This window comes from Aplidium turbinatum, chromosome 1, assembly GCF_918807975.1.
Source record: "Aplidium turbinatum chromosome 1, kaAplTurb1.1, whole genome shotgun sequence".
Classification (NCBI taxonomy): Eukaryota; Metazoa; Chordata; class Ascidiacea; order Aplousobranchia; family Polyclinidae; genus Aplidium; species Aplidium turbinatum.
The window spans coordinates 56,841,134-56,864,452 of NC_137472.1; the positions used below are offsets into that span (position 1 = coordinate 56,841,134).

The window sequence follows — 23,319 nt, forward strand, 5'->3', positions numbered from 1 at the left end:
TGTTAAGCTTCCATTCAGTATATACCTGCAAAATCAATCTTAGGCAACTATGAGTTTTCAACATCTTACCAGTTTAAAAACTTTGTATATTTGTTATAGTGTAGCCCAATATTTTGTATGAAATACATTAAGATTTTCCTATGAATGTAAACTGTGCCATCTTCAATTTTGGAAACTATTGTTGCAATTTGTAGATAATGTTACGCTTCGTTTTAGTATCTGTGAATTTTCCAGTGTTTGATTTCATGTTTTTGTGAACTGAACTTGTGGGCTACACTACAGTTGAAATGTTTTCTATACGATATACATAAAAATTATTTTTTGTATTAACTGCTGTTTGTCTTTGCCAGTCCTAGGGTTGATATGCTCAGCTATTTACCATATATGACACAGTACATATTATAGTAATCAATGATCAAAATAACATATAGGCAAGTGTTAATGTTATGTTGCTTTGGCATCCAATTCATGCAGTTGATATCAGGCAATGTAGACACTAGACAGTATTGATGATGTTGTCTGTATTTTCTGGCAAGGATTAAGTTTGAAGTTATTACCTATATGAGTTATTTTGGTTCAGTGCCTGCGATTTCAGTAGTTGCTTCATCATGAACTTAGAATATCTTGGTACAGTAATGATGTTAATGAAAAAACATTGGCTATAACTTCACTGTAATATGAAATCAATATTCATACTAATAGCAACTTAGTTTTGTTCAAAGGTGCAAAATTTGATGTGCATAGTATGATAAACTGTAGAATCCTTTTCTGGTTGTAAGGTTTTAAGTAGCATGGATTAAGTAATGTTATTAGTTTGATAAGTAAATAGGTTGTCATTTGAGATTTTTTCAATGCAAATTTACGAATCTTGACTCTTGATTTTTTGAACTACACTATCTTTGTAATGAAAAGATTCAGCTACTTTTGGTTTGGCTTTTTATTGCAATTGAGCTAGAGATTTTGAAATGATCTGACGACTTGGATATTTAGCCACTGTTGTCCAGTTATTGTTGAATTCTCGGTTTAAATTGTTGTTGAATCCAGGTAGGCCTAATATGTATACATATTTTTGTGCCACAAGAAAATTATTTCAATTTGATGGTTTATTTAGTTTAAAGTTAATTCAACCTTGTTTTGCTAAGTTGAACGTTTTGCTGCCTGTGTTTTTGTACACCGCCAAGTTGATAATTATGGAGTTCTTAGACTGCACTATCTCAGAGGTTGTGAGTAATTTTATGTTTTTGAAAATATATACGCAAAGACACAATTTGGGCAAAATTTGGAAAATTTGGGCAAATTTTGTTCGCCCCCCCAAAATGTTTTACTCTCCTACGGCTATGCACAGTACAGTTGTCGAAAGAGATCTCGGAAGCAAAATGCCAAACAAACGAAGACAATGTCTTTGTTTACTGTATTTTTCTGCGTGACTTTTGTCAGCTTGGTGGTAGCCTACACAGTAAACGTGACTGGATTATACACCTCTTTCTTAATCAAAAGGCAGTTTTGGAATAGTTTGCGGTAGTTCGTCTATAACAGTGGTTCTTAACCTGGGCGCTACCGCCCCCTAGTGGGCGCTGTTAACTTTTAGAGGGGCGGAAATATTCAGGGGGCGTTATAAGGGGCGCTACATTCAGAAGGTGTAACGATATTTTCCTCACTGCAAATTTGCTTTAGTAGTTCTGCTGGGGGTACGAGAATCCACCGAGGATGAGGAGCTATATACAGTATAGAGATTGTGTTTAACAAGGGAAGTAGTGATTCTCTCTCAGAGCATTCTATGTTGGCCTATACAGCACAATGCACAACACCATCCGACAAGCGTGGACGTCGGATGGTGTTGTGCATGGCCTTTGTTGTTGATAATGGGCATTGTTTCCCTTTCCTTGTAGTAAGTAAATGGCATTTTGTGGTCAGCTTTTGGCAGGGACAGCGGGCAGGCAGTGCAAGCAAACCATAAGGACTGGTCATAATAATAGTCAGTCAATAATGGTTATTAGTGTAACTCTTACTAACTACTAAAAAATCAGCAGAGATGTGCCTTAAGACTTTTAAGTTAAGAGCCTTAAGGCACATCTGTGCTGATTTTTTAGTATTAAAACTAACATCGGCTTAAACTAGTTTTTTCTTACTAACTAATAACTAATTACTACTGGCTGTAGGCTAGCCTTATAGTCTTGGAAGAAAATGTCATTAGTAGGCTACAGCCCTTATATTATGGTGGGCGCCAGACTATGGAAATCTCTGAAAAGGGGCGCTGGGGAAAAAAAGGTTAAGAACCACTGGTCTATAACGTCAATTCGGCTATAACGACAGTTTTTGCAATCCCCTAGAGGTGCCGTTATAGACGAATTCTACTGAATCTAGTTTTGATGGCTGCCATGTCATCTGATTGTTTTTATCGTTCTGAATACTTTCAGTTCTTCTAACTTGTAACGGTTGTCCGACGTTTTTTTCGTAAACAGTTGTTCGTAAAACAATTGTTCATAAAATTAATTTTTTGTAAAACAATTCTTCCTAAAGCATTTTTTCGTGCATGCAGTTGAAATTTGATGTATACGAAGAAAATGAAATGCTTTACGAAGAATTGATTACAGATTTCATTTTACGAACAATTTGCCTGTAACCCTACCGTACCATTGTCTGTAAACTTGCAACAGTTGATAGCATATTTAGTGAGATTTTGTGCATTTGCAGTTTGTGTATTATCTCGTTATTTGTGCATTTGCAGTTTGTGTATTATTTCGTTGTTTTGGACAGCTTTGTCTGATGCAAATAAATATTATCTTATACAGCCTACGCCTATCAATATTTATATGCGTATTACTCAACTTACCCCAACAAAAAGTTTATGGGGTAAGTTGAGTATACGCTTAACTCTATTAATTTGAAGCATTTCCCTGCCAGTCTTTTTCATGACTGCAATGCATTGCTCAAAACATAAGTAGCCTATTCAACGGTTTAACCCTTTGCTTTTCAACGTTTTTTTGGAAGTTAACTGCTCAAGGGGGGGCCGTTTTTGGATCAAATTCAATCAGCTGTTACGTGTTATCCGCTGGTGCTATTTCAACAGAAGTTGCACTGGTGTGAAAAAAAATCATTTGTCTATAAGTTTGAAAAGTCATTATTTTAAAATTTTAAATGTTAAACTTGATATTTCAATTTTTGCAAAGGTACCCAAAAACGACAATTTTGATTTATCTTGCCGCTATTTAATTACCGTGCTAATCCGATTTCATGCAAAGTTCTGAATAACAAAGAGCTCGAGCGAACGCACGAAGTGTGTGTGCGGTGTGCCGAATCATTGCATTGATAAAGATTTACTTACGACTTGCGAGCAAATCTTATTGTAAGCTACTCACTGATTCTAAAATAGTTACAATCAGAGTAATATTGTTACACGAATTTGAAAAAAAAAACTGCGTTTGTTGTCTTACATTTTTGTCCTAAACTAATGCATTCCCAAACTCATGGCCAGCTTGTAGTTTTATGGAACCAAACTTCTCATAAGTAACAGCTTAGCCTGCTTGAATAGCTGTTTACATCTTCGTTTGTGTATTTTAGGTCTACAATTGAGTTTGTAGTATGAATATTTTTAGTAGAGAGAAGACAATTGAACAAGTTGTTGAAATTATCTGAAATTTCTAAGTTCAAATTAGGTGCTTTTGAAATTGTGGATTTGTGTCAAGTCGCATCACAAATATCATGCAGGCTACATCATAACTCATTTCGCTTACGAGTGTTTATAAACATGACTCATAAATTACATCCACAAACAATACAGCATTTACCTCAACAAAGCTAAGTTCGAAGCTAAACTTTTTATTGAAGATTGTGTCAATCAATTTGAAAATACATTTTTAGTTCGCCAGCGTCGAAACAATGCAACAGCGAATTGATCAACATGCGTAAACAAAGGAAATGTGAAATACCCACAGTCAGCAAAGCTACATAAATTTAACGTTTACAAATGTTGAATCAATGTAAAAGGACTGGATTGCTGACTGGGTCGTCATTGTTTGAAACACAAAAAATACGCGTAAAGGCGACAACATCAGCAAGGCAGCGATTATGTTTCTGGCCAAAAAAAAATTAACTTTTGACTTCAAAGATAAAAATGATTATAACGAAGCTTCAAAGTTTGTCGTAAAAAATATTGCAGAGATACAATAAACATAATTATTTTGTGCCAGATTGTGAGAAGACTTCCTAGATTCTTTCCAAACATTTGCAGGATTGCAAATTATTTTCTATAACTTTGTATTGCCAAAAAATGGCTTCTTTGTTGAAACAACGTGGCTACAATTCTATAAAAAATTCTTAGGCCTACTACATTGAAGTAATAAAATTTTTTTTTGTGATTTTGCTGATGACGTTTTACAATATCCGAGAAGTAAAAAATAATAATGATGAATTATTTTACAAAACCGTGGTTTGCAAGCGCTTCACAAAAAATTGTTGGGGGAAAATTTACCATTAGACGTAAAACGTTTGTAAAAGAAAATTGTCGGTTTACGTATTTATAATGTTTATTGCGTTGTTCGAATTATAAACTGCCTGTATTGTCTACCTTTGTGGTTGCCGGCCAGCTTAGAGCAGCATGCAAACTACGCGTTTATGGTATTTGCATCGTGTTATGATTCTCGAAAATTTCCCACAAGGTCTTTATTTTTATCGTGATATTTTTGTGCCTTTTCTGTCCGAAACTTGAAGTCATTGTGCAGCACAATCCACATCGGTTTTTAGACTCAGTCTTCATTGAAAATAATTTGTGTGGTGCATCATTTCAAGTAGTGTCTTCCCCTAAGCTGTTACACAAACGGCCCAGAACCAGGTTGATTATTATGTATCTTACAGCCGTTGAGTGCCCGTTATTGTATGTGTGGAATTATTACTGTAGATGTCTGACCACATTCATGCTAAAGTCGAGAAAATTCTGCTTTCGGGTCCTTGCCGTTATTTACGGTATTTTTTGTTGACAAGTTTAGGCAGCATTTTTCCAAGATAAATGAAGACATCGGTATTGTTCGTCACCTAGATTTAGTTTTCTCAGCATTGTTTATTCATTCTTTGATCCACTAGTTTGTCCCACTTTTGGTATAATCGGATCGTTTATAAATGGCGGGTCTTCACAATAGCCGACCTCTTATACATTGGCGCAACGTATTCAGATGTTGAATCAATGATGAAAAAAGCTGATTTGTTGTTTATCTGATGTGACGCCTAGCTTTATGCCTCTTCTACATTACAAAATATTTAGTGATGTAGATGAGGCATTATCATCTTTATTTTGCGCTCTTTGGAACAACACACAGTGCGCTGTGAAACAAAAATGCAGGACATAACAACAAGTAGGCAACATAAAGCAGGGAAGGGACATGTAGCCATCGAGTTAGCTGCTACGTGTAAATGGAGCCTATCTCATAATTTTGAGTGTATCTCACAACTACTGTTTGCAAAAACGCCATTTCTTCGGCCTCTCCCAAAAGCATTTGCGGTGATACATTTCCTCAATTGCAAGTTTTGTCACTGAGAGCATTTCCATAGAACGTTTATTTCGAAACCAGGTTTTCGTGCATTTACCCAAGAGAAGATTTCTTATTGTAACGTTTTTTATTTGTCAATGAATATTATCTGCTTGAAACAACTGGTTTGAATAGTTTGTGGCCTACATAGCCTACTATTTTGATCGTGGATTGCTATTCTTCTTTGTAGAGCTAATAACGCAAAAAACGTTTGCTATTATTGTTTCTAATTAACAGCTTTGTGATCACTGGCTTTTCTTTTATGGCATAAGAAATAACGCGCTTTGTATTATTGAGGTCAAACCAAACAAAGGAAAACAAGAGGATGTTTCTCTCTGCTCGCGCATATCGATGCACGAAGCAATTATGAGCTTATGGCTTGTTATCGCAATGTAATCCATTTCACGCTTTGCTGGAAGTGAGCTAGAAATAGCAAAAATTCACCAAAATCTTGAATTTACAAGAAAACTACACAACTTTTAGCATCAAATTTAATATCATCAGATCCGCCTGGCAATTTTAGGAAAAGTCAAGAAAAACCAAGTGCATGGCGTTACTGTGCTTCAAATAATCAAAGGAAATATGAGGGGGGGGCCAAATCTGGCCTCCCCTTGAGGAGCAAAGTGTTAAAAATTAAGTAGCTTACCAGGCTATCTTTTTTAGGGTAAGTTGAGCAACTGCTCCAACGTATTTACTTCAATTGCACACTTTACCCCATCTTAAATGTTCTGACAAAAATGAAAATATTTCCAAAACTACAGTGTAACTCATCTAAACTTTTTATTGAATATTCTTACATATTATACCTACCACAACAAAAAAACAAATTAGATTTACTTTGTGTAGCAATAAAAATAAATGCTATTCTTACTAAGTTAGACATAACAAATATATTGACTGAAATAGAATTATGGGTAATATATTCAGGACAAAGAAAAAGTATTTCTGCCATCCAGTTTTTCCAAAAACAGGAGTTGCTCATCTTACCCCATTGCACACTTTACTCCAGTCTCCCCTTATTTATTTTCACAATTTTGTTCTAGACCTGCCTCAATGAAGTAGCTTAGTACTCTTTGTTATGGCACTTACATTACCTGGCACTGCATAACGTGAAGACAAAGTTGAATTGTACTCGAATTGCGAAACCACATTAGTGGTCAAAGAAATGGAGTTTTCGTACTTCCTTTTGATAATACAAGAGCGTCTCCAAACGGAAGCGCTGCAGTTAAATATATTGCAAGAAGTTTTCAAGAGGTTGTTCAAATATAACGTGACCTCTTTATTATCTCCCAATGTATTGGTAAGGTCACATGCTAAACTTCAACAAAAAGTATGAGCTGTCGGTACTGTGTGAAGTTTTGGCATTAAAATTACAACTCTTTTATTGTTTCAAACAGTCAAATGAATTATTCTCAAAATCTTTCCGGGGTCTTATTTTGTCGCCCCTTTCTAAAATATAGAGTTGACCAAGCAGATTTTTCACTGAAGCTTTGCTAAGTGAAACAATGTCGACAGCTCTCGGGGTATGTTTTGCAAAGTTTTATTGTCACTTTATCACGTAGTAAACTATCATGTAATCGTACATGCTTCGTCATCTCAACTTGTACGAATGTACGTCATCGTAGTCCTCATTTTCAACGTCATAATGCGAAGTGATCTCTTCGGCCCAGCCATCGATTAAATGAGCCATCTGTAATAGAAGCACAGACTAAAGACCAGCTTTGGGTGAGCAATCAATAGGTACATATGTAGGCTACAGTTACAGATTGAATGCCTTCTAGTAGCTTTTTAGTGCAAATGACATTCTGGGGTGGTGGAAATCCGGTGGAAATATACGCAATCTTCTCAGAGACTATATCGAAAGAGTGCGACGAAATATACGCAATGATATGATCTATTTATAAAAAGTTTATAGAAACACCTGTTGCTGAAATTCGGCATCTCGTTAACTTATTTCTTTGGTGTAACATGCGGTAGAGTATTTATAGTTTTTGCATTGAAAGTAACGCAAAAAAATAGGAGATCAGTAATTGACGAGACTTTGTCAGGTTTGCCTCTCTGCTGCCATGCTGTTTACGCCCTCAAGAGTGGTAACATTGTTTTGAAAATTAACATTTTTAATAGATTGAATTCCGCTTTTAGCAGCGTGATCGTTGTTTATTCACAAGTGGAGATATAAACCATACAATACAAATCGTTATCACACAGGGAACTGTGTTCCTAAAGCTAGTGACAAACTGCCACAATAACAGAGAACCGCAGTATCAGGCTGAAACAGGTCGTTTATATCTCCACTTGTTAAATTTATATTATATACATTTTAAATCGATATTGTAAACAAACAAGGTGTGTTTAAATTTCATAAGATTCCTATTATTGCTTTTGGGCCATTCAACTTATGACATTATTAACTGAAAGTCGGCTGCATAGCCGAGTGGTGAGAGCCCTGGAACAACGTTCGAAAGGGCGCCGGTTCGACACCGCTCAAGAGCATGCGGCTGTGTCTTTGGCAGGACACTTAAAGGCATGCCTGAAAGTGGACACGAAGGTTGGGTTCCTTGCCTTCCCGTCCACTTAATCTAAATCTTCAACCACCAGGTGTAAGTGTAAGCCTGGATACAAAAAAAAAAAAACTAACTGAAAATAATCTTTACATTAACACAAACAATTGCTTGTTACATAATACTTCTTTCGCAGCTTTGTTGGTGCCAGCTTACCTGTAGCGGTTCCAAAGACTCGTGTAAGCTTGGAATAGTTACTAAAAGTTTTTCCGGTCCTTTTATAGTCTTCATCACAAATTCCCATAATTTCGTCACTTGCTTCTCGTCGGCGAAAAATTCAAACACATTGTTCATAATAATAATGTCGGCTGTGATAAAATGCAGTGATGAAAAAAATGAGTTTTTGCAACGTTGGTACACCATTAAGCTACAATCTTGAAACGGTTACATAGTTGATGTGAACGCTTAAAGACAACTGGGTTGAACAACTGCAAAAGGTGGCATACCAACATAGTTCGGGGAAAGAGTTTGCCTTTTTGTACCAAAGACAGGCAAGACACAAGAATACAAGAGGGTTGAGCGTTATTGAACACATACCAATTTCTCTCTAACTGGGTCGATCAACTGGGGTAACGTTGTCAAATTGAAAAACATATCGAAATGAAACAGTGTAAATTACATCAACAAACCCAAAAGCCTAAAGTTCATATGTAGTTACAATGGTTGGTATGAACTGAGGATCTATTCTATATTCTTCCGGTTTTGGCTTCAGAAGTTTGTTTTTATAATCATGAAATTTATTGCGATGATTAGTTAAGTGTGAAAAGTAACATTACCAGAAGCAAGAACGTTCCCGCATTCAAGGACATCTGCATTCATCACCGATATTCTATCGGTCATCAAAAACTTGTCCAATATTTTTCTTTGAATGTTACAAAGTTCTGTGTTTATTTCGATTCCGATAATTTTTTGACACGATGTGAACAAATGAGCCTAAAAAAGAAACAGTGGTTTTCAAAGTGCAGTTGTTGTATTGACCAGCTTTGCAAACACTTCTAACACTGTACAGACAAAGAAATCAGACATAAGCCTGGGTAAGAGGACATGGTAAAACAAATGCTGTGTTCCTATTGAAGTTTTGATATTGACTAATTGAGTCACACATTCTAATATTTTAAAAATCAATATAAAACAAAGCCAGCAGTTCTTTAACGTATATATTAGGGTGGCCAAAAAAAATGGAAATTTTTTATTTTTGTTTGCACACCCTCTCATTTGAGGAGGATTCATGAAAAAATGACACTGTGAAAATTTGAAGTGAATCCGACAAGAGGAAGTGCTCTCCCACCGACCTCTAAATTTGCTTTCTTTGGCATAATTCATCAAAATTCCTTGAATATGTGACGTAATTCTTTTTTGACTTATCTACATTGCAGTTGCAGCATTTTTGTGTTAACCATTGTTTTACTCTGAATTTATGATATAATAAGTGTTTCCACATGCAGAAAAACATAAATAATGCACAAAATAGATCACATTAACAAGCGTTTGGTATGAAATTAAATGCACTGAACTTTAGCGAAAACCGTATAAAAGTACGTTCACCAGTCACGATCGCAACGCTTCAGGTGACAACACATTGCCCAGAAAAAGCAAAAGAAATGTTTGTAAAGAGTCAAGCCATTGATTTTATTTAATGGAGCTGTTGGCATGTTGGCTTTTACTTGCACTTGTTGGAAGCAGCTTTCTGTGGTGCTCGATCACCTGATAGAGGAGCTGGCGCTGTTGTTCATTTTCCGTAAGGACTTCATTGAAGTCAGTAGCTAATTTGACTGCCCAGTGCCCGCTCTGCACAATCATTGACGACTTTGAGATCATGGCATGCAAGAAATAGCAGCCTTCGATTAAATGCCTGCTGCATGACAGTGATAGCTCCAGTGTGGATTCCCGTATTGCTTGATGTCGTGTCAAAACAAAGTGCAGCTAAGTGCTCTGCTCCAACTCGTGTATGAATTCCACTACTTTTTGGCCCATTGGTGATCCCGTTCCAATAGGCAGCTTCGGAATGCCAAGCGGTATCTCAACATGCATACCAGAAACTACAATGGCCAAAGATTCGGACTTTGTGCCATTGGCATTAGTCAAATGTTTACCATGAAAATGAACAAGTGGAACTGTAGCTGTTAGTTTAAATTTTTGCAGCACTGCAGCTGCCAGGCTTTCACATGAGGTGTTTCGAGCATTCATGACAGAGGAATGTGACATTGTCAATTCATTTATATATATCAATTCCAGCTGCAGCAAGAGCAGGAGTGACGATCATCATTGCTTGACGACTTGATGTTATAGTTCTGTTCAGTGCTGCATTAAACAGTGGATTATCGATAATGCAGCGTTTTGGTAATGGCTGCTCCTACTGGGTTTTCTTTTGTTTTGGTGTTATTTGGATTTACGGTGCAAACAGTGGGTCACTGGAAGAATCTTCATCATCTGCTAATTATTTTCAGATGAGAAAGCAGCATCACTTGATGGTACTGGATCAATGCGATTTCTGTTGCGTCTCTGTTCATCATCTTTGCGCTTTCTATACTTTGCAGCTGCTTTGCGATGCATTGGGTCCTCTGTTGTCATCAGTATCTGTCATGCACCACCTTGGTCTATCAGAAACTGGCAGTCTTTTGGTATTGTTATGCGGCATTCCCAGTTAGCATGTGCAATATCAAATAATGCACTTAAGCTCTGGGTGAAGTCAGCTTCTGAGGTCAGCTGGGAAGCTGAATTTCGCCTCCCATTGTGCTTTGATTCTCCTATATGCTCTTGATGGATGCGTTTTAGTTTGGTAACAACGTGAGTCTTTGCAGTGGTAGCGATATTAGCTTTCACTCACAAGAACTGTACTGCAAGCAAGTGGCAGTGTAACCTTATTGATCTTCATCTCGTAGAACCACACCCCATACAGGCAGCTGACATAGCCCCTCAAGGGAGTCAACACTAGAGAGTGGGTGTCCATTTGTTGACTCTCTTGAGGGCCATGCCAGCTGCCTGTATGGGGTGTGGTTCTTCGCCGTCTACTACGAGATGAAGGTCAATAAGATTACACTGCCACTTGCATGCAGTACAGTTGTAGATGAAGTAATATTAACTACTACCATCTATGCCACTTTTTGGTTTGCAGCACCATCAATATCTGCCCCTACAAATGGCCTAGCAATGTTACAGCTCACAGAGGATTATAAAGAGGTTGACAATGCAATTTCTCAAGTGGCAGAAAAAAGTTGAGGTTGCGCTTGTGGTACATCAGTGAGGATCTTGCTGCACTGCCTTTATTCAGTGATAATAACACAGATGATGAAAAGAAGGCAATCGTTAATGCTCTTAAGAAAGACCCATTTCCCGAAGATGTTCGTCGTGTTGCCCCAAACAAAATTGTCAAGTTTTAACGTCTCTCTTTGGCACAGTTTGTAACACAGCGTTCACTTAACCTTTTCGAGTCACTGCTTCTGTTGACACATGGCGTGATCGTGATGATTATAAAGAAGCATGCAAAGTTTGGCGTCATCTCAAAGCCGTCAATGATTGTGCAGAGCGGGCAGTCAAATTAGCTACTGACTTCAATGAAGTCCATACAAAAAATGAACAACAGCGCCAGCTCCTCTAGCAAGTGGTCAAGCACCACAGAAAGCTGCTTCCAACAAGTGCAATAAAGTCAACCAATGGCTTGACTCTTTACAAACATTTCTTTTGCAATTTCTGGGCAATGTGTTGTCACCTGAAGCGTTGCGATCGTGGCTGGTGAACGTACTTTTATGCGGTTTTAGCTAAAGTTTAGTGCATTTTATTTCATACCAAACGCTTGTTAATGTGATCTATTTTGTGTATTATTTCTGTTTTTCTGCATGTGGAAACACTTATTATATCATAAATTCAGAGTAAAACAATGGTTTACACAAAAATGCTGCAACTGCAATGTAGATAAGTCAAAAAAGAATTACGTCACATATTCAAGGAATTTTGACGAATTATGCCAAAGAAAGCAAACTTTGAGGTCGGTGGGAGAGCACTTCTTCTTGTCGGATTCACTTCAAATTTTCACAGTGTCATTTTTTTAAGAATCCTCCTCAAATGAGAGGGTGTGCAAACAAAAATAAAAAATTTCCATTTTTTTTGGCCACCCTAGTATATATACAGTATTTGGGAAGTGGGTGCATGGGAGATGTGCAAAGATGAAGAGAGTGACATGCAGATCCGGAGATGGTTTTGAATGTGAAAGATGCAAGAAGATTGAAGAAGGAATGGTTGGTCCTGTTGAAAAGCTGAATGACGAAGTTGAATCCGTGAATGCCTTTTGCTATCTAGGAGATAGATTGAATGCAAGTGGTGGTTGTGAAGCGGCAGTGACTGCAAGAGTAAGGTTTGGTTGGGTGAAACTCAGAGAGTGTCGAGAGTTGTTATGTGGTAGAAGATTTCCGTTGAAAATGAAAGGAAGAATTTATACTAGTTGTGTGAGATCTGCAATGCTGTACGGAAGTGAGACATGGTGCTTACGGGAAAACGAATTGGCGATTTTAAGAAGAACTGAGAGAGCGATGGTGAGAGTAATGTGTGGTGTGAAGCTGATGGACAAAAGAAATACTGAAGAACTAATGAACTTGCTTGGGTTGAATGAAAATGTTGATAAGTTGGCGAAAGCGAATGGAGTAAGGTGGTATGGGCATGTTTTGAGAAGGGATGAAGATGATGTTTTGAGAAGAGCGCTGGAGTTGCGAGTAGAGGGTCGTAGAAAACAAGGAAGACCCAAGAAAACGTGGAAAAGGCAAGTTGAGGAAGAAAGCAGCAAGGTGGGCTTAACAAGAGAGGACGCGTTAGACAGATCGATGTGGAGGCAGGGTGTGAAGGCAATTGCGGCATTTGGAGGTGAATCCGGCCACCCTCGGTAACGGGGACATCATCGGATTAAAACTGGAATACTACTACTACTGGGTCTGCTACTATTCGGTGAGTTCCTAACCTCTAACCCCTAACCCTAAAACGGCAATGATAATTAGGCTACGGTACTCGATAATAAAAAATAAAAAATCTCCCGTTAAGGGATTGAACTCACCGAATCGGACTCACCGAAAGGGGCCATTCCGACTACTACTACCCTTGGGAGTCAATGCTTCAAATAAAAACATGGGTTAAAAGAGAAAACTTACCGCATACAAGACTGGACCGAGCCTTGATCCAACGTCTAGCAGAGTTTTCTTGCTTATGTCAGGAAGAATGTGTTTGAACAGAAGTTTGAGCGTTGGTTTCGATGCGGAGTGAGATAGAAAAGCTGAAAAAAAAGTGATAAAAAGGTACAACTAATCTATAAACTGGTCAGTTCACATGCAAAAGAATCACACCATGCATAATTGAGCAGTTTCCATGAAAACTAAGTAAACTATTGGGTGGTATTATTTTTGTTTTAAATCAAAATACAGTGATATAGTTGTGGCAGGACTGAAATAAATCTAAAAAGTAATTATGCATTTCATCTGAACTAAACTTAAACTATGCTCACGAAATCAGACTGTAAGCATTTAAATGCATAGAAACAAATTTCTCAAAGAAATAAACGTCGTTTAGCTGTCAAACAATCTCCATTGAGCTGTAAATAATGTCGTAGATTCCTACTTAAAGGTCTGGTGTTCCTTGATCCACAGGCAAGACAATAATTTCTGCTGAACTTCCCAGCTTCAACCATGTCATCAAGGTAGTCATCAGGGTAGAGGAAACTGTCAACATGTGCGGTGATTTCATCTTCACAATCAGCATTCTAAAATGAAATGTTGGAAATTTACAAAGACTAAGGAAATGAACGAAGAATTTTTATCATGTAACTATGTAATAATAAGCAACAGCACAGTATGTATAACTACAGTCAACTTATGGAGATGCACTACTCACTAGCTTAGAAATTGCTCAATAATGTAGTTACATTGAGCAGCCAATGACAAAAAATGATTTTCTTTTCTTTAAGTATGAAAAAATCTAATTACTTTGCCTACTGATGGAGGTGCAATGTTTTCACTTGGCAAAATAGCCTCAAATGGAACAAGACTTCGAATCTCCTCTGATATATTTTCCAGTATGATTTCTGCTGATTCTTGGCATTTAAATTGTTCGGCTTCTTGAATCCATTTAAAAAAATCCGTCAAAACTTCAGGTTTTACAGAAGTGGTAAGCTCCATAAATCGTTGTTTTGAGGTAGCAAGATCCATGGCTTAAAACAGACACAACTTTCGAAACTGTATTATTAACAGGTAACCTTGAAACAAAAGTCAAAAGAATAAACCAAGCACACAAATTGTTGTAAAGTGCAAAATCGAAAATGACACTAGATTAAGACAGAAAAGTGATAAGCTTATAAAACTTATAAAAGTGACAACGAATACTGGAGATCTAAGAGTAGACATAATCCAAACATGTAGATAAAAATTTTAAATTAGATTTTAAATAAAAGAATTCACACCAATTTGTTTATTATAATTCCCAAAACTGTTGTCTTGCAATTTCATGACTGATTCTTTTTTTACAATTTACTTCTAAGTTGATTTAATAGCCTATCATGCTTATCAAACAGTGCTTAAAGCTTTGGCAGCTTGCACAGCTTTTGCAGCATCCGTACGATACAACATTAAATGAGCTTGGACTTGTGCCATTGAAACAGTGTTGACATTTTCAGTCACATTTGTTGCAAACTGGTTGGCATTGTTGTGACTTTCTTCAGGAAAAAAATGTTGAAAAGCTTGTATTAACTGTTCCTTGTCAACATATGTGATGTTTTCCTTCATATCCACTCTACCAGGTCGTAATAGTGCTGCATCTAATCTGTCAATGTAGTTAGTTGTCATAAAAACAATTCTTCCCTCTGAGGAAACCACTCCATCCAAAGCATTCAACAAACCGCTGAAGGAAACCATGTTCATCCCTTGAAATTTAGGGTCCTGCTTGACAGCGTTTCGATCAATAAAAGCAGCATCAATGTCTTCAAGCAAAATTATACTTTGGGGAGGAGCAGTAACTAAAAAATGCAATAAACGATCATCTGACAGTGACCAGTCACCAATATTAAGAATGCAAATGCTGTATTCAAGTTCTCCTGCTAAAGCGGTGATGAAACTTGTTTTCCCACACCCAGGTGGGCCATACAACAGATAACCTCTTCGATGAGGTATTCCACGATCAATGTACCAGTGCTGAGAATTGAGAAATTGTTTAATGTCTTGCATGATACGTTCAGTTTGGCCAGGATGTAAGATTACAGATTGCAAAGGTCGCCTGCGCTGGGCATCACCAAACTGTCTCCACTCAGCTCCAACAGGTTTGAATATTAACGTCATCCCTTGTTGCATCTGTAAAGCATGGTGTCGAGACTCATTTAAAATTTGTTCAAATATTTGCTTATTTCTACCCAAAGTAGTTAACGTTACTGTTTCATATGGTACATGTCGATTCACATCAACCATTTGCTTCTCGCGTATTCTCTCAACTTTGATTGGAAATCGCTTAAACCAAATGTAATGAGAACCAGGACTAGGAGCAAATGTGAATCCAGTTGCAATTTTTCCACTATGGAGTTGATGAAATGCTGTTTTGACACTTAAATGGCAACTCATGTCTGGACGACGAGCTATCCACTCTAACACCCATTGATAACTATGATCTGATACAGGTATTTCCAATGTTGTCATCATATAGCGACGCAAAATATGCGAGGCAAAAACTGTGCCTTTCTTTAAGCCAGCCGCAGCAGTACCTAATGCAAATAAACCAAATCCAGCCCCAAAGTAGGGGTTGTCACCAAGATGTAATAATGCTTCAGGGATTGGCATGATTAGTTATACCGGTAACTTAATTTCTGAAATTCAAGTCAAATTTTTGTTATTTTTATGATAACCAATAAAGAAATTGCATATTTTAGTAAATATTCAGCGATTAAGTCATTCCAATAAGCTAGGCTTCGAAAATATTTGAGAACGGTTTTGTCCAACGACTAAAACGTGCTCAGAACTCAGACACTGAAACTATAGATTATTTCATGGAATGAATAAAATCTGGTATAGTGCCAACCATTGCGAATAATGAAACAGTGTAAGCCAAGCCTACGCTGTTTCAAAAAAGTTTGATCTGCTGCAAAAACTTTTCAGTTCGGTGTAACGGCCCAAAAGTTACCATAACTTTCAGCAGACCATACAGTAGGACTAGAACTAGAAGTTCAGCAGTGGCCGAGTGGTTAGCGCGTTGAGCTCGCAGTCGAGAGCCTGCACGTTCGACTCCAGCCACCCGCACTTGCTGTTGTTTCTCTGGGCAAGAAACTTTACGATAATTGCCTCTACCCAGTGATCGATTTCGAGTAATGGGTAGTAGAGATGCAGCGAACCCAAAATTTTTATCCGCACACCGCACCGCAACTGAATCACTTATCCGCACACCGCAATTTATCTGGAACTTTGACACTGCACCGCACACCGCAAATTACAAAATTTTCAAAAAATGTTTTACGCGTTATTTTTTAGAAAGTCAATTGTGGCAAAAAGCACCCAGGGCATATAACTGGTACCGGTAACCTACCGGTACAGTTGTGCACTATAATAACTACCGTAGGCTAACCAGATCATATTCTCTTACCAGCAATGCATCTAAGTTCTAAGACATCATGCTTTTTCAAATAGAATGTTCCTGGATCCAGTATCAGGACTTTTGAACAGTTTTTGTAAGCAATAATGCAATTTTAATGTCAGTGGCTGTATGAACTACACACAACACAGACAGACAAGATGTCAAGAGTAAAACTTATAGCCTGAACTCACTAGGCTAACTGTTACAGTAACTAATGCGGTAGTTGCGCTAGGCCTATAGCCTGGTAACTGAGCTTATCAGCTAGGCTATTAACCAAAAACACTCGTACAACTTCCTCACAAGCCAGCCCCAAAAACCCTGTCAACTGCAAGCCATTTGCACAGCTTTGAGCTTTCCAGCTTAGGGTTTCCGAAAAAAAACGGATTAGTGTTTTCAATTTAAATTTGAAGTTTCATAGCTGATTTTCTTGAAAAGTTGAAAGTTTACGTTTACAAAAGTTTAATTTCTTGAAAGTTTACACGGCAAGCGGCGCGGCGCGGCTTTTTCATTTCAACTTTCCACGCGGCGCGGCACGCGACGAAAAAGTCATAAGCGGCCGCGCACGCGGCGCGGCGCGGCTTGCATCACTAATGGGTAGTACCAAATTTAAGTCATAAGTAGAGTACACAACCGGAAACAGACATTGCCGTCGGCTGCAGCGTGGGTCAGGTGTATGTCGGAAGGCGTACACCGATGCATAGCGCTCAAGTCCGCTTTCCCGCAACGCAGGATAAAGATAAACAAACAAACAAATAAACAAAGTTGAGTTTACGGGTACTGCCAGACCAGAAGTGACCAAACAAAGGTTGCCAGATTGGGTGGTTGCAGCTGCTGCTTCAACAAAACTAAGATAAAAATAAAACCTTGCATTAAAAATCATTATTGTGCTTCAAAAAGCAGACTTGTTTGCGTTAGATGGCAGGTTAAATTGCAAAAGCAAGCTGCTTTTCTGAGTTGTAGTTGATAAACACGGTCTGACTATATTTTATATAAACCTTTTGCTACTGGTAGGGGAGATGTGGGACCTAGGAACAGGGTGGGACCTATGAACCATGGCGTAATTTGGCCACCGAGTGGATAGAAATTGCAGTGGTGGAATCGAGATTTGATTTCTAGCTGCCATTTGCGTTTTGGTCAGATTTGGTTCACTGTTTTGTCTTTCGTGTTCAAAAGTTAATTTTCAAGAAAAAAAGTGAAATTTTTTATCTAAAGTTTATTTTAAAGTTTGGAAAAGCAGGTAGACTACATTTTTCGAAAGAGTTTGTTGGTTACGCTATAGCCTATACTCAGGATAGTAGCAGTGAATAGGTGACAAGATGAATTCAGAAACCCTAAAGAACCCCACGAATTCTGAGAAGTGGTTTATAAGTCCCACATGAGTGGTACATAGGTCCCATACGTGTGGGACCTATGAACCACTTTTCTAAAAAAAAATTTAAATGCAATTTTGAGGTATTTTATATTATAAACCATCCGTTCTTTTTAGTGTAGTGAGGTAAGGTAGTTATCGATTTTCCAGCCAAGTTTCAGGGTCGGGTTAGTTTAACTTTTTGAGTTGGAAGCTAAACTGCAAAAAGTGGTTCATTGGTCCCACATCTCCCCTAACATGCAAAATGTCAACTAGATTTGAGATTTTGGTAGTTGTGCTTAGGCCTTCCTGAATGTCACTTTTTATTTCCTTATCACCAAGTACGGTAGGCTATAGTTATTTCCTCTTTTAGGAAACTAAATTATTCCCAAATTTTCTCTCACACTATTCATATGCTATTGACTGAAGAAGTAGGATATTCTTCAATGATACTTTCAAAGTATCAAATCAAACATACAAATATATGGTACAGCATGGCTATCTGAAACCCAGCTTCATCCCGCTGTCATTCATCACTGCATCTAGCAATCTTGTTGTGGAACAACCTTTCTGTCTTCCTCCACTGACCAAACCAAGCATGACATCTTCACTCGCCGTGGTAATTAAACTCAGATTAGGTAATTGATTATTGGGGCTAACAGTTCAGATCTCTTAAAGTCCAAGATTTTTGCCTTCAATACGTTAGTCGAAAAGGATGAGCTCGTATGGTTAACCTTTTTTAACTTGCATAGCCGATTACATATAGGCGTAGCCAGGGGGAAAGCGGCCATGGCCCTGGCCCACCCCAAAGTTTTAAAGTTTGGATTCCGAAGTTGAGCCCTTTGTTGAAAATATAATAAAATTTGTAGCAATTTACATCGTTTTCAAGACATCTGGCTATTAACACCCCCAAGGATTTGTTTTAGATACACAGAAAGACACCAATAAATTTTGCAAACCGTAAATCGCGCAAAATTTACGTTTCTTTTAACTAATTTGTGGAGCAATTTCAGAATGGCTTACTCTGTTGGATTTTTGTGTAGTTATTGAGTTTTTGTGTAGCTGAGTTTTTGGTGTTCTCTAATTTTAGGTGCAGTTTTTGCCCATTCGTTTGTAAGAGCTACCTTTAATAAGTTAATAGCTGTTTATCTGCTAATAAATTTCACACAAATTTTACCCTAAAAGTGTTTCCAGAAAGCGCTATAATCCATTATGTGAGTGTAAATTTGCAAAAAAATTTATTGCCACTTACCTCACCACTTTTATTGCTTCCCTTGCTCAACCCACCAGGATACGCCACTGCACATCAGGTGGCGATGGCTTAATCAAACACTTTGTCGTTTTCATCATTTCATCAAATATTTGGCCCCCCCCAAAAAAATTTCTTTCTGGCTACGCCACTGAGCCGATACCAATTGGTTTTACTCAGTTTCCACTTATCTCGGCATAAGCCTACTGTTCAAAATCTCAAGCCATCTGAGCTTGTTTAAAAACTGACTTGATAGGCTGTCTTGCTTATATTGGAAAATCTGTAAATTCTTTTCTATTATGTTTGCAAAATGTGAAATGATTATAGGGACCTGTGATGAATATTCAGTGTCTTCAACTTTGTGCGAAATGTTTTTCTCCTATAATATTTGCGTTTCTTAAAAAACTCACTTGTTGTGATCAAAAATAAAATGGATAAATCGTTTTCTACGCAAAAACGCAACCGCGGCTTTCAACAGTGATTCTGTTCAATAGCGACTGATAGCAAATCGTTGCATTATGACGTCAAATAATCAATTGCCTAATCTGAGTTTTACTTCTTTCTAGCGTTGTGTGTCTGCTGCATGCCACAGTGCGTTTGTGTGTCGTGATTAAGTGTATCGCTTGGAGAATTCCAACTACGCTGGGTTTTCTCTTAAACCAACGCGCCTATTGTTGAATTTCACTATTAGGGGAGACTCGGGTAAGTTGGCCCAGCAAAATGAAAAATTGAATTTTTGAGCTGATAACAAAACATATGTTAAAGCGAATGCTATTGAAGAGTAGAGAATTCATCACTCTAAAAGTGGACATATTCTTGCATCAAACAAACATTCTTAGGTATATAATTTTTCAAGTTTTCCGAAAAAAATAAAATGGACCATCTTGCCTTCATGTGCGGGTAATTTGGCCCACCATGGAAGGTAAGTTGGCCACGTGGAAAACATGTCCATCTACGGTATATTAAACAGTGGAAAAGTTCTCTTTCTCCCCAATTTTATTTTCTTTCTAATTATTTCTTGGTTTTATAGAGGCATAGCCTACATACCGTACATAATTTATTCTATGTATGCATTCATGTATGGTTTATAATATAATCTACTATTAGGCTATAATCAGTTCAGTTGTTTTTTTATTTCTGACCATCATATTAAAACAATACAGGTCAACATAGCAAAGGTCAAGAAAAAGGTAGAAGCGACAATGCTGTATTTTACCTCAGTAAACTTTTTTTACATGAGTAGCCTACACCAAATAAGCTTTCGAAAATAACAAAGGTTGTATCAAACATCATGTAGTTGGAACGGCATGCCTTTATTCCTAACGATCTGGTCACCTTAACGGTACTGATAGGTAGGACCTTGTTTGCAATAGGCTACAAACCCCATTTTTGCATGTGTACCAATATCGGAACATTTTTTAATGTATCTCCGAAACGAGGTACGTTTTAGACCGTCGCTTGAGAAGTGGTTGATGCACATTTCCGCGATTGGTTTTCTTGATTAGGCTACTTAGCCTACTATTATTACCATATGGGTTAGGAATAATTTGTGGCATAAAAACGATGTTAGGAAGTGTATTATTGTTATTGATCGCTTAATGCTGATGTAAAGCCGCGATTTACTTACTTTGGATACTTGATGATAGGCTACTTCAATCTTGCAAAAATAAGTCATCGTATTAATTAGTCAATTATTATCATTCTATGTAATACCTCATGAAGGCAAGTTGGCCATGGTGGCCAACGTACCCACCCACGAAATGGGCCAACTTCCCTGCATGGCAACCACATTGCAAAAACTAAAATTTATGTCAAACTATCGAGCTTCTAACAACGGTTTCACAGTCAAAGTGAGCCTTAATAACCACTCTAGCGCTGCACTCACTAAATAATAACCTTTCTTATATAGTAAGAAAAAAATCACTCGACATCTAAAAAATTCTAAAATCCAAAAATTTCAAAAATCATAATTTTTCATACAAAAATCGTGCTCACATGTTTATACTGCTTGCTAGAGCCTCCCAACCTGGTGATAAGATAGTTTCAACAGCACTTTCTCAGTATGCGTACGATACGTAACAATGACTATTTTAGTTAAAAAATTATTTAGAGTGGGCCAACTTGCCTACTGGGCCAACTTACCTGAGTCTCCCCTATGACTTTTTTCAGTCATTGAGTCGTGGTATCTTTCAGTCAGTACACTACGCATGTTTGTAAGTTAGTTATGGTAGCCTAGCAGTTCAGTTGTGGTGGTAGTTTAATTTTATGTTCCAAATCATGATTTGATTAAGTTCATCACGTCCTATCAGCTAGGCATTTTTGGTTGCAGTGTTTTTGAGTTAGCCTAATGCGCCCGGATGATTTAAAGATTTGTTTTCTGCAATAAGCTCATGCATGTATATATCCAGACATCATTCTCGGATCATCCCCACCACCCATGTGCTCGGGATGTTGCTGCAATAATTTACAGCTTGGTATGAGCGGATGCTTTGAACTACTCGACGTCCGCTACATCGCTTCTTTAGCTCTTGATTATTGAAGAAGTGTTTTTTGCAAGTTTTACTGAACAATTTGCAGCCTTTCTTCATGTTTTTTTTCCATATTTTGGGGTAAATTGTTCCATACCTTGATTCCCATGCATTTTAAACTTTTTGGAATAATGGGGTATTTGCCTGTTGAGTATAAAGCAAATTGGAGCTTGAGCGTCTGGTGCTGTACGAATGTATAGTTGCTACATGTGTAAAGAAAGTTTTGAAGTCTTCAGGTAGTTTATTATTATAAAATTTGAACATAAATTTGCTTATTTCTGGTTTATGAGTGGAATTTACATTTAGTATAATTGTATAAATAACAATAAACAATAACATGTTTGCACTACACAATAACAACAACACAGAAAAAAACAACACTATTTGAATGAATATGACCAAATGTCTACGCCACTGGCACCATCAGTGAAAGTTTAAAAAATTATGTTTTGATATTTAAAATATAATTTATTTAAAACGTTGACTAATGGCTTGCTTGAAGTTGGGCATAAAAATTAACTCTCTTTTCATATTTTTGAAACCAAATACAAATTTATTTAACAACTCATCACGATATCCTATAGATAGGAATGTTATGGACGTATTTGACTTATTTATATTATGGCAGAGTTAGGCCTACTTACGCATGGTTGCTTACTCATTTAGGCTACTCAGTGAAAATAAACTTTGCAGTGGCTCAATTTCTAAAACACTGCTTTTCAACCTGGGAGTCGCTGGTTGAAACGATGGGGTTGGTTGCCGTGCTTCAGATAACCGCTCGCTTGCATCTCCCTTTCATATACCAGCCTCAAGAAGCACAACACTCCCTTTTCCTTGCAAAGCACCCGTCGATTTAGTGGAGCCCTTTATAACCAAAAATTCCCTGTTTTGTGCCATTTCACGCGAGCTCGACAATGGATTTAGAGCAGTGGTTCTATGATAAAACCTAACATATTCCAATCTGTGCAAAAATAATTTTCTGAAACCTAACATATTCATCTACTCCAATCACGTAACAGGATATCGTCACGTGACAGACAAAATTTCAGCAGCATTGCAGCAGGCTACTTCACCACATCTTACATTTCTTGAGTTGCGTGAAGCTGATTTAAAAGCGTTCCATAAAGCAGATTGGGCTAAAATGTTGTTAAGCACTAAGTAAGCTTAATTATGTAGACTGGCCTAGCCTAAATTGTCTGTCCGAACGCATTAGATTTTCTTTTCATTAAATTCCGTATAATTTACGTCTCGTCCATCAGTTTGACTTTTCGTAGCCTACTGATGGCTTAGTTCACTTTACGGTACCATACGCTAAATAGCTGAGCTTGCATACGATTACCGGTATTAAGATTTTAAAGCAGAGGCCCAGGAGTAGGCTACGCTACTCAGTGTGTTTGGTCATTTCCAATCAACCATACCAGATGCTGTGTAGCCAATGTAGTAGCCTCAAATGAAGGCATGGTAATCAAGTCGGCTACCAGCAACGGATTTCAAATAGGCGATAGTCTTTAACCTAGCAGGCTTC

The 23,319-nt window shown here is 37.6% G+C and overlaps 2 protein-coding genes across 2 annotated transcripts; both read right to left on the reverse strand.

Moving 5' to 3' along the window:
• Positions 1–6,317: 6,317 nt before the first annotated feature.
• LOC145772341 (uncharacterized) lies at positions 6,318–14,322 on the reverse strand. Its single transcript, XM_082584219.1, has 6 exons — positions 14,047–14,322; positions 13,682–13,823; positions 13,219–13,340; positions 8,860–9,016; positions 8,240–8,391; positions 6,318–7,212 (listed from the first exon to the last, which is right to left on the reverse strand). The coding sequence occupies exons 1-6, from the start codon at positions 14,266–14,268 to the stop codon at positions 7,114–7,116; spliced, it is 894 nt and encodes a 297-aa protein (XP_082440345.1). The 5' UTR covers positions 14,269–14,322; the 3' UTR covers positions 6,318–7,113.
• Positions 14,323–14,622: 300 nt separating this feature from the next.
• LOC145772332 (mitochondrial chaperone BCS1-like) lies at positions 14,623–15,895 on the reverse strand. The gene has a single exon (XM_082584209.1). It carries the CDS (start codon positions 15,880–15,882, stop codon positions 14,623–14,625), a length of 1,260 nt encoding a protein of 419 aa, XP_082440335.1. The 5' UTR covers positions 15,883–15,895.
• Between the last annotated feature and the right edge of the window lie 7,424 nt (positions 15,896–23,319).